The 12,216-nt window shown below is 43.0% G+C and overlaps 1 protein-coding gene across 4 annotated transcripts in view; it reads left to right on the forward strand.

Moving 5' to 3' along the window:
- The window catches only part of ZCCHC14 (zinc finger CCHC-type containing 14), a 77,088-nt gene that overhangs the window by 21,377 nt on the left and 43,495 nt on the right, over positions 1 to 12,216 (forward strand). For 3 of the 4 annotated variants that reach the window (XM_023558088.2, XM_064273679.1, XM_023558089.2), the window contains exon 2: positions 10,797 to 10,920. In XM_023558088.2, coding sequence (XP_023413856.2) covers positions 10,797 to 10,920 — 124 coding nt within the window. Of the gene's footprint in view, positions 1 to 3,749; positions 7,098 to 10,796; positions 10,921 to 12,216 lie in introns of those variants that run through there. The other variant, XM_023558090.2, reaches the window with a different exon arrangement.

Here is a 12,216-nt window from a genome sequence, read left to right on the forward strand (position 1 = left end):
GCTCCATTACTCTAAGATGTACCAAAAAAAAAAAAGTTTGTAAGTGCAGTTTGTCGTAACTCAAATTTCGAATTTCATGTCGTAATTTGGGGACAGCCTGTACTCTCTTTGAAGCTGACTTGTCTGTTTACTTGTTCTGCTTCCTCACTGAGAGCAGAACCTCTTCTCTCTTGTTCCTGCTGCCTCCAGCGCTCAAATAGCTTTCAGCTGGTGTAGGCGGTGGTGGATGTTCAAGGAAGGAACGGCTAGCCAAAGGTGGAAGTGCAGGCTTCTACTTTACCTTTTCATGGTATTCATATCTCGTAGAAAGATGCTTATATTTAGACTTTACTTTTTTCTGATTTGCAAGTAGTGACTCTTCCTTGTAGAAGAATTGAAAAACAGAAAAGTATAGAACAAAACCCCAAAATGAAACACTGTTAATATTTTAAAGCGTTTCCTCTGCCTTTTTCAGTGCCTGTGTTTGTATGTGCACAAAATGGAGATTTTATTATAAATTCTACCATACCATCTAAGTGTGAGCATCTAAGGCCTTTTGTTTTTGAAATTATTGTTTAAAAGGCTGCATAACATTTCATCATAATAGATGTAATTTTGTTTACATATGTAGATATTCATCTGTTGCTGGAAGTTTAGGTCTTTATATTATTTTTGTTCTTTCAGAGTTAAGATGGGTCTCCTTGCACACAAACCTTTGACTGTATCCCTGATTCTATCCTTGGGATAGATTCCTTACACTGGAAATCAGTGGGCCAAAGGTGGGATATAATGGAGTTTCTTGCATACTGCCTCATTGCCAGTAGGGGTGAGACCACTCGTAGTGACGCTGTGAGCACTGACTCCCGAGAGCGTTTTATTTAAATAGCTTCTCAGGCTTTAGAATCGATGATACCTCGTCATGGCAGAGTCCATTTTTTTTAGTGGTATATCTGTTTGCAGTGTAATGGATTATTGCTTTTTTGTGTGGCCTTTCTCACCATGTGATTGGACGGGACTATGCAGATATGGTAATTGTAGCCCACCAAGGGGTTGGTCAGTTTTGCCATCTCAGTGGGCTTGAAATAAGCCACCCCAGAGGCAAGAAAGAGAATCTCACCACCACCAAGGAAGAACAGCCAGAAGCCAGCACTTCCTTTGGACCCGGGATCCCTGCGCTGAGAAGCTCCTGGAATTAGGAGACCGAGAGAGAGAGCAAGCTGTAACCCTGAAGACAGTGAGAAGTGGTGGCAGGAGAGACCTGGCAGCAGGAGGTGGCACGATGGGCTTCCTGGCTCACAGAGAGAGAAAGCTGAGTACCTTTGGGCAGAGACATAGGGCCAGGGAGAAGCATACCTGTGAGCATGACTGGGAAGAGGCTGTCCTGAGGGAAGAACTGTATCTTGAGTGTCCCTGAACTTGAATTGTAATCTGTTACTTCCCTAATAAACTCCATAGTTGTGTGTGTTGTCTGTGTGGCCGTTCCAATGAATTATCAAACCCAGTAGAGAGTGCTATGGGAGGGATTGTTGGTGTCAGAATTGGTAAAGATGGTGGAGAGTGGAGTCACGTCTGACCCCTGACTCATAGGAAGCAGCCTTGGGCTGTTGATCCTCTTTCCCCTTTGAGAAGTTAGAGGAGGTCAGATACCGCCTCCACACCATTTTTATACTGTTTAAAGGCAAAGATAATCCCCCTAGGTTCCAGTGAGGGGAACCACGTGTAGCTCTTGTGTAGGAATCCATCATCCTTACGTCTTGGACGTATGTTCTCTGCATGAGCATTTTATTTAATTCTCATAAAAGCCGTATGAAGTAGATACTGTTGTTCACAGTGGAGGAAACTGAGCTTGAGTGAGATTAAGTACCTTGGCTAAGGTCATGCAGGTAGGAGTGGCTACACTGCTGCTCAGCCTCAGACCTGTTGCCTCCTGACCCTTATGCTACACTTGCCTCCATGGACGTGATCTGCAGTTACAGGCCTAACGTCTGCATGCAGTTCTCCTCCTCCTGGCCAGGTAACTGTGGACACTCAGGTTTTCTTGTTTTTTAAATGGAGATCATAGTTTGATTTGATCACACAGCAGTTACTTCAGGGGAGCACAGAGATTAAAGTATATACAAGCTGTCATGGATTGAATTATGTCCCCCAAAAATATGTGTATCAATTTGGCTAGGTCATGATTCCCAGTATTTTGTCATTGTCCACTGTTTTGTCATCTGATGTGATTTTCCTATGTGTTGTAAATCCTATCTCTATGATGTTAATGGATGGGGTTAGAGGCAGTTATGTTAATGAGGGAGGACTTAATCTACAAGATTAGATTGTTTTAAGCCAGTCTCTTTTGAGATATGAAAGAGTTTAGAATCAAGCAGAGAGACATGGGGACTTCATGCTACCAGGAAACAAAAGCAGCAGGAGAACAGCATGTCCTTCGGACCCGAGGTCCTTGCACTGAGAAGCTCCTTGACCAGGGAAGATTGATGACAAAGACCTTGCCCCAGAGCCGACAGAGAGAGAAAGCCTTCCCCTGGAGCTGGAACCCTGAATTCAGACTTCCAGCCTACTAGACTGTGAGAGAATAAACTTCTCTCTGTTGAAGCCATTCACTTGTAGTATTTCTGTTTTAGCAGCACTAGAAAACTAAGACACAAGCACAGTGGATAAATGGTAAAGAACTATACAAAGTGTGGTTGTAATACTAGCCTTTTCTATTATTTTATTCCCAACAGCGTTGAACAAGTTAATTTTTAAGAGCCAGAGTATCTTTGCATTTTAGGCATTCACTCTGTACCTTCCTCTTTTAACTTACATCCTAGCAGTGTTTTTAGGGCAAAACCTAACTTTCTTGCCACCTCCTCTCTTTTTATAGCTACATAGTATTCCAGTGTGCAGGTTATCATTTTTTAACCCATCCCGTATTAACAGCACCTAAGTGTTTCCGGTGTTTTGCTGTTACATACAGTGCTGTAGTGAATAACCTTGTCTACATGTCATTTTGGATGTGTTTGGGTATATCTGATGATAGAATTGGGAATTTTTAACTGCGCATGAGGGGGAAGGCAGGCCGTTGTTTTTTTGTGGAAGATTCCCGAAGTGACTCTGATCCAGTCTTCCCCATGGAGAACCATTGCCTTGTCAGTGAACTGGGCCATTCTGCTGACTGCCACATCCCCCTTCATTTCTTATCTGGATTCCAAACAATTCATTTAAATTGCAGCATAGCTAGGAGATTGCAGTTCTGGTCTCTGAAGATACTGACCACTTTACCAAGCTTTTCTTAAAGCAGAAACTTTTGACCCACATCACTTAAATGTTGAATATTTTGAGTGTCTGTTGCATACCGCAGTGGTTAAGAGCTTGGCTTAAGAGCCCGGCTGCTAACCAAGAGGTTGGCAGTTCAAATCCACCAGCTACTCTTTGGAAACTGTATGGGGCACTTCTGCTCTGTCTTACAGTGTCACTGTGAGTCGGGATTGACTCGATGGCAATGGGTTTGGTTTTGATTTGGCTGTGTGCCTTGCCCTCTCTCAGGCATTGTTAGGGCAGATAGGAAAGATAAGTTTGAGAGTCCATCTTCAAGAATTTAGTGAGTAATCAAAACAAACGTACATGCAGTCCCAGTTAGAGTTAAGCATTTAATTGGTTTGCCTGGGATTGAGCTGGGCAGGGTGACATTAGGGGAGGCTTCCTGTAGACTTCCTCTGATTTGGTTTTTGCCTAAAAAGTCCTAAGGCTTATTCTAGGGAAAAGGGATTGGGTTAGGGCGGGATTTCTCAACCTGGGTACTATTGATATTGTAGGACAGATCATTCTTTGTTACGAGGGGCTGTCCTGTGCACTGTAGGATGTGTAGCAGCATCCTGGTCCCTATTCACTGGATGCCCATAGACCCCCCCCCCCCGCAAAATGCATCCAGACGTTGCCAGATGTCATCTGGTGGGCATAGTTACCCGTGGTTAAGAACCACTGGATTTGGGAATAGTGGAAAATGAGACTTTATAAGTAAAATAAAAATAGAGGTCTAGAAGAGTTTAAAAAATTAGGTAAAGGGGGTTGAATGTGATGCAATAGATGGTAAAGAACTATTGTAAGTATCAAAAATGTTGAACTTGATGCAGTAGGTGGTATAGAGCTATTGTAAGTATCAATAAGACAATTTTTTTTCCATAAAAAACACCTAAGCACTAAAGTGACTCCAAGGATTGTCACATCAAGACTCATTTGTACATGGCAGTGCTTCTGTTAATACTGTTGATGTCATTGATCTTCGTGTTGGGGGGTGATGGTTGCGCACCTAGGGTACAAAAATGGAATAATGGACAGTGCGTGCGGTGTGATGGTCTTTCTTAGGGCCTGGTTCCTGAGGGGAGCCAGCTGTTGAGCTGAACTGAGGTGTCGCTGTAGCCTTTGGCCTGTTGTGTTCGTCAGCTTTACCCCAAACCCCCCATCAGACTACTGCAGGACCTTGCAGTGGAGGCGTCGTCAGCCCAGCCCGGGGGTGGCCTCTGGCCTCCGACCTGACGGTGCCGTGCGTGCACAGGGGCGTGAGCGGGGGTGGCTCAGGGAATATGGGGGAAGTTACAGCTTCATGGTCGCTACCCTCTAACTGAAAATTAGCATCTCCTGCGGTTCTGGAAACAGGCAGAAAACCTCAGTGCCTGTGATTCTCAGTAGTTGAAATAGCAGATGTTTTCATATTGCGTTATCGTTTATGCTCATCCCTGCTTTGAGATGACATTAGACTCACTGATTCAGTGTGTTAAAGAAGTGCATTTGTTTTAACACTGGACAAGTTCAGCACACTTGGTTTTATTTGCAATCCTGGGAACTTTATACATTTAAAACATAATTCAGGGAATGGGTCAGTTGGTGTCCTCAAACTGTCAGTGAGGGGACTGGCACAAAAAAAGTTAAAAACCCCAGCCCTGGAGGCCTGTTAGTGGATAGGAGCTGGACTCTTTTCTGTGGCTGTCACTGTTTGGGGGTCCATCTGAGGGCATAGGATTTGGAATGTTAGCATGTACCATTCAGATGTCTTCGATGATATTTAATGATACAGATTTTTGTTTTTTAGTTGTTCTAAAAATGTGATTCTGGTCCATAAATATCAAAGTGAGTTTTAAACACAAAGCTTTAAAGAAGCCTGTGTAACTTTAAAGGCTGTCTCAGCAGATGTCATGAACTTCTGAGAACCTTTTTTAGAAAAGGTGTACGTATCTGGGAATTAGGATTTGTGATACACTATGAGCGCCACTTTTAGGCTGACGCTTTATGCAGTCTTGTAATCATTGGAAGGGGCCTTTGAGTTAATCTGATCTAATTCCTCCTGCAATGCTGGGGTCCCCTCTTGCATCCTACTGAAAAGAACGCTGGTCAGCCTTTGACTGTCTTGATTGCAGCATCTGCATCACCTGGTAGCTTGTTAGGCCTCTCAGGCCCTGCCCCGACCTGGTATTAGTATCAGGCTGTTAGTGTCAGACCTGCACTTTGGGAGATCTGGAGGCATTTTGCATGTTAAAGTTTAAGAAGCAGCAAAGTAGTCTCTATTTATAAACACCTATAACAGAAGTTTAATTTTGTAAAAGCCAGAGTATAAGCTTCTCCGTTATTCCATTTTTGTTCCCTAGGTGTCCACTGGAAACCCTGGTGGTGTAGTGGTTAAGAGCAATGGCTGCTAATCAAAAAATTGGCAGTTCAAATCCACGAGGTGCTCCTTGGAAATTCGATGGGGTAGTTCTGCCTTGTCTTGTAGGGTTGTTACGCGTCAGAATCCACTCGATGGCAAAGGTGTCCAATAAATATTGAACCTAAAGCAGCTTTCCTGTAAGAACCACGGGATGGTCTTTGTGCCACATGACTGCCAGTAGCTTGCTTTGATTCCTGGGTTTTAGCTCTGTCTTATTAACTATGGTGAAATACTCTGATGATTGTATGTAGTGTAATGTAGATTGCAAAAATTTTACTTTGAAATAACGGTGCTATTTTATGTCTGTTTAATCCTGAATTTCATTAGAATCTGATGATACGGTCATCCATTTAAGAGATAGCTTATTAATTGCCTGCTTTGTGCCGGACACCCTTCTAAGCACAGGGGAATACAGTGGTGAACAAAGCAGATAAAATGCTCTGCTGAGCAGAGAGAAGGTCTTGCTCAGAAGGTGTCGTTGGAGAAAAGACCTGAAGGAAATGAAGGGAGCAAGCAGGGCGGGTGTCAAGGAAAAGAGAGTTTCAGCAGCGAGAACAGTCCAGGCCAACCGCAGTCATCACAGGAACCAGGCACTGAAGGCCCACCCTTGGAGGTCATAGGAAGACCGGCTTTGATGATGAGCTGTAATTAGACAGCACAGTGGAGCATACTAATTGTTACATTTAAAAAATTAAAGTGAGGTTCTTACAAGAAAAAAGGATTTTGAAATTAATAGAAAAAATATCTCAAGGTTGAGTCAGGCTTGGCTGCTGGAAGGAGTTCTATCGTGGCCTTCCTAGCAGTAGCAGCGGGCGACATTTGGAACTGATCAGGCCTGTGTCCTCGTGTACATCCGCCGGCCCCTGGAGCTGTGCAGTGTGCGCATGAGTCAGAGAGCATGCAAGTTAACTGCCCAGGTCACATGGGCAAATTAACTCTACCAAAAATAACCCAAAACAGCATTTCTGGGAAGTGCAAGGGAGGCAGCTTTCAATGTAAACAAAGGAGCAAAGTAAAGACAAAGGCTCAGTTGGAAAAAGTGAACATTTGGAAAACTAAGAATTGCTTTGGGATAAGATACTGAGGAAAACATTTCTTTACAGTAATTACAGTTTTAAGGAGTTTTTTTCAGAGCTGTCTTGTTTGTGTCAGATGCAATGCGTATATTTTGATAAAGTAGCTCAGAAGTTTTTCCCCTTCTATTTGTAGCCACCACAAACAGACCTACAACCTTTAGCGTTTCCTGTTACAAGCCTTGGAAGGAACTTCCTGTTTTCCCCTTTGTTCTTGCTGGGAATTGACAAGATGATAGATTCAGTGTGAAATGGGATCATCAATGGCTGTAAATTAGAATCACCTGGGGAGCTTAAACAGCAAAACGCACACTAAAAGGCCAAACATGTTTCCAGGCCCCCCACCCAGAAATCCTGATGTAAGTGGGATGTGTGGGACTTGGCACTGGTATGTGTTCTTTTAGTGCCTCTAGGATTCCAGTGCACAGTCCAGGTTGAGAACCAACATCTTAGTCCATCCCAGTAGGGCTCCTAATGGTTATAGTGCATTTTCCTCTACCCTGCCCTTCTCTCCCTTTCCCCTAGCCATTTAGGGTGGGAGGCCGAGTGCTTGTTTGTGGCTGTTTGGGATGTTTTGGGGTGGGCAGGTGATGTGTGTGCAGAAACTTGTTTCTGTGTCTCTATTTGGTGCAGGAGAGGTTCATCACTAGCCAAGAAGGTTAGTACTTCTGTTGTTGGTTGTCAAGGCAACTAAATATCTCTGGCTGTAGGACTAGGACTCAGAGTGAGTTACCAAAGCAGCTAGAAAAGAAACTAGAGGGACCCTGGAGGTCATGGTCACCAGACCTTCTGTTAGCCCAAGACTGGAACCATTCCCAAAGCCAACTCTTCAGACAGGGATTGGACTGGACTATAAGATAGATAATGATACTAGTGAGGAGTGAGCTTCTTGGCTCAAGTAGACAGATGAGACTATGTGGGCAGCTCCTGTCTGGAGGGCAGATGAGAAGGCAGATGGGACAGGAGCTGGCCGAATGGACACAGAAATACAGGGTGGAGAGGAGGAGTGTGCTGTCTCAGTGGGAGGAGAGCAGCTAGGAGCATATAGCAAGGTGTATCTAAATTTTTGTATGAGAGACTGACTTGATTTGTAAACTTTCACTTAAAGCACAATAAAAATTAAAAAAGTAAAGTAGCTTGAAAATATGGAGGTTCCTGTGAGTCAGGTCAAATAGGACTGTATCAGATATTTGTTATATAATGAAAAATACTGATCCTCCTACATTGTTTCCCAAAGTAATATTTACTACTTGGACCAAAAATCTTGCTCTTTGAGTAATTACTTGTACCCATTTAGTCCTGTTATCTTGCTTAATGAGAAAGAAGTTCATTTTCGAATCTACCAGCTGCCCCTTGGAAACCCTGTGGGGCAGTTCTACCCTGTCCCGTAGGGTCACTATTAGTTGGAATCGACTCAGCGGCAATGGCTTTAGTTTTTTGGTTTCTAGCCGTTGAATGATGAAAGAAACTGCAAAATTTGTGGGAAATAATCCAGTTCAGTTCAACTATTAAGTTATAAATAAAAAATGTAGCTTTCTTGATAGTATGTTGTTAATGTTATTGAGACAGTTGACTTTTAGAAACATCCTGGATGAGTAGGATTGATTTTCTTAAGTTATAAACTTCCAAATTAACTAGACTTGTGGTGAGTGACATTTCTTGGAAGGTGTTCTTTGTGTCGTATAGGAGCTGTTATTCCTGAATGGGGCGTAAGCAGCTTCCAGAGCCCAGAGAGGGCTCCCTGCTGCAGTGAGCTTAGTGGAGGCATGAGAGGATATGGTGTGTGGTCTCACTCAGCTCTCGGTCTGTAAATGATTGAACACTGCTCTCTGTGTAATACTGCAAATACTGGGTTGTGTTGTTGTGTGCTGTTGAGTCAATTCCAACTCATGGTAGTCTCATGTGAGAAAATGGAGCAGCCCATAGGTTATCTAGGCTGTAATCTTTATGGGAGCAGAAACCAGGTCTTTTCACCCGTCAAGCTGATGGGTGGGTTCAGACCACCGATATTGCTGTTAGCAGCTGAGCCCTTATCCATTTGCTCCATCAGGGCTCCCCTTAAATACTAGATTAGAAAATGAAAATAAAAATTTTGATTAAATTTTTTTTCTTTGAATGAGGCAGGATATAGATATATAAAATCAGAATAGAGTCACCCCGTCTCTCTAGTGAATCACTCTTCCACAAACCTAGGTGCACAGGTGCATGGAGAGTATTAATGAAGTGACAAGGCAGAGTTTTTGACCTCTGTATAGGTTAAGAGCTTGGCTGGTAACCAAAAGGTCAGTAGTTTGAATCTACCAGCCATTCCTTGGAAACCCTGTGGGGTAGTTCTGCTCTGTCTTACAGGGTTGCCATGAGTCAAAACCGACTCTGTGGCAATGGGTATTTTTTTTCACATGTGCAGGAGCCCTGGTGGCACAGTGGTTAAGTGCTCGGCTGCTAACCAAAAGGTTGGCATTTGAACCCACCAGCTGCTCCCCTGGAGAAAGATGTGGCAGTCTGCTTCCATAAAGATTTATAGCCTTGGAAACCCTATGGGGGCAGTTCTCCTCTGTCCTGTCTGGTTGCTGTGAGTCAGAATTGACTCGATGGCAGTGGGTTTGGGGTTTTTTTTGGTATTTATGTGGTATCCTTTCCCAGTGCTTGCTGTACATGTGTTCTGTGGCTGCTCTGGGCAGTCTCCTTGCTGACTGCATTGCTCCCTTCCTGCCCCAACTGGAAGGTGGACAGTCACTGGCCCTGCTTTACTAGAGCTCTAGGCTCTGCTTCCCTGGGCCACACCTTTCCACAGTCTGTTGCAGAATCTGTACTTGCAGGTGAGCTTGCGGGTTATTTTGCTCCACCTCCACTTACTATACAAGTGATGAAAATAAAGGCCAGAGAGGTGAAGCCGCATCTCAGCTGCTCAGAGTTAGACCTTAAAAAGTTAGTGCTCAAGTCTGTTTCCCCAACTTCCCCTTTATTATATATTTTTCCAAAAAGGGGGACCTGGTGGTGAAGCGGTTAAAGTGTTCGGCTGCTAACCGAAAGGTTGGGGTTTGAACCCACCAGCTGCTCCCCTGGAGAAAGATGTGGCAGTCTGCTTCCATAAAGATTATAGCCTTGGAAACCCTATGGGGCAATTCTCAGAATTGTAGGGTCATTATAAACTAGGATTGACTTGACGGCAATAGGTTTATATCCAAAACACAGACATACACACAGCCACCCATGCCTGCTTTGATCAATTTCAAACTCTGGTACCTTTCTCTGATACTGTTTGAAGTTTATTTATACACAGGCACGTTCATTTTAAATCCAAAAGAGGGAGGGTAGATTGGATGACGCTTACTGTTCTGTGACTTGTATTTAAACTTAATATACGTGGGACACTTTTATTGTTCCTTCATGAGTGTATCCTTTCCACAAGTGACTGTCCTGTAGCTCATTTAGTGGGGTGTCTGTTGATAGATCTTTGCGATGCTCTCAGTTTCATGATGACAAACTTGGCATCAGGGAGCAGCCTCACATGTTTTTTCCACATGTAGGTACTTTTGTGATGCAGTCCTAAAAAATGGAATTGTAGTTTTACAGTATGTTTCCAGCTGTACCCCAGATAGAGTGTATGGTGTTCTTTACCATTGTTTTTAGAGTATTTTGTGATTTATGCAAGATTTATAGAAGGGTGGTGTTAATCCTGTCACGTGACTAGTTTTACAGGAAACTGTATGACTTGAAACGATATAATAAAAGGTTTTGCCTCACATCTAGGTGTATAATTTATGCCAACTTAGCTAATACAGTTTCTAGCCCACCTAATGAACCCCTGACACAAGACAAAGAAAGCTGCCACGTTTGGTACAGCCATCTGGGCTTTTTTAAAAGTTCGTTGGTGAGTAGTAGATTGGTGTACTTTTTGTCTTTCACAGGAAGTGCTTATTATTACACAAGTGACACAAGTTTTATAGAAAAATTTCAAAGTAAGATAAATATAAATAGCTTTTAAATAACAGCAAAAATAATTCCATATTAACTAACTGGAAGGAAATAAGATGATTGTATTTCTGTTCCCTCAGATCACTCCAAGGACCGAGACCCCCATCAGCAGTGTCAGTAATAGTTTGGAAAATGCACTACACACATCAGCACATTCCATAGAGGAGTCGCTCCCCAGGAGGCCTTTAGGAAAACACTCCAAAGGTGAGTCCAAGCTGGGGTTCCACGAGTGCTTGCCCATGGCCGGAGGGAAGGTGTGCCAGCGCGCGGAGAGGAGGTCTTTGTGATGGTGCCGTACTACATGCTGGTAGATCATTTATAAATGCTCTTCAGTGAAGGACGCTATTTGTTTAAATTCTACAAGAAACACATGAATTTGCCGTGGCTCCGAAATTTCAGATATTGTTGTTCATTAAAGGGGGCAAAACTGAAAGTGCCCCCATCAAAGAAAGCCTTAGATTCTAAGCAGCAGTATCCTGTGGGGCCTTCTGGGATGAGTGTGCTTTCTGTGTACACTATCAGACATGGTAGCCGCAGCCACGTGTGTCTTTTGAGCACTTGGAATGTGGCTAGTGTGATGAGGACCTGAGTTTTTAATTTAATTCAAATGTAAATAGCTCAGTGTGGTTGGTGGCTGCCATATTGGCTGTGTAGTTGTAGAGTGAGCCAGTAAGCTAGGAAAAGGCAGTGTGTGACGCTTTTCAGATAGACCCTCTCACATGCCTGGCTTTCCGCAAGCCACTCCAGACAGTAGATAACAAAGTCGAATTTATTTAAAACTTTATCAACTATGTGATCGTATAGGAGAGTTTTTAAGAGGAGAATAGAGGTGACTGTGTAGGACTACCATATTTTTTCACAAATAACATACCCGCACATACACCATGCATGTGTTGTGGCATTTCCAGAAGTGAATTTCAGCCTCATTCACCGCTCCTCCCATATCACAGACAATTCATATCAATTCTGTTCATTTTCTTTAATGTCCTGCTTATGTATATAAAAATAGTCTGAAAATATTACTTTTGATAATAATTGTATAATAAAGGTATCAGCTACAGTCAAGAAACCATGGATTGAGTTTGGTAGTCCCCCAGTAATCAGAAAATAATCGAAACTGTACATTTGTTTCTGTTAACTTAAGTTGATAATACCTACCTTAAGTGAAGTTTCCATGTGGTCAGAAATACAAATTGAAGTCAGTAACGTGTAAAAAAAAAAAAAATGGCATAACGTGTGGGGGTGGGAGGCACGTAGTTGGCAGAAGACGAATTAAGCACATGTTATTTGTGTAAAAATACAGTAAATGATAAATTCCAGGTATAAGAAACACTTGCTGTAGTCTCTGGACTCATCAGAGGGGGGAGCAAACAGGATGGGACTTCCCAGGTGGATCCCTTATAGTAAGGGAACTGGAACTTCTATAGGCAGTTTTTCTTTGTTTCTCTCCTTTTGTTGTTTATAGTACATTTGTTTCTTTTCCTAGAACTTAAGTGCTTC

The sequence above is a fragment of the Loxodonta africana genome, chromosome 21 (assembly GCF_030014295.1).
Source record: "Loxodonta africana isolate mLoxAfr1 chromosome 21, mLoxAfr1.hap2, whole genome shotgun sequence".
Taxonomy (NCBI): domain Eukaryota; kingdom Metazoa; phylum Chordata; class Mammalia; order Proboscidea; family Elephantidae; genus Loxodonta; species Loxodonta africana.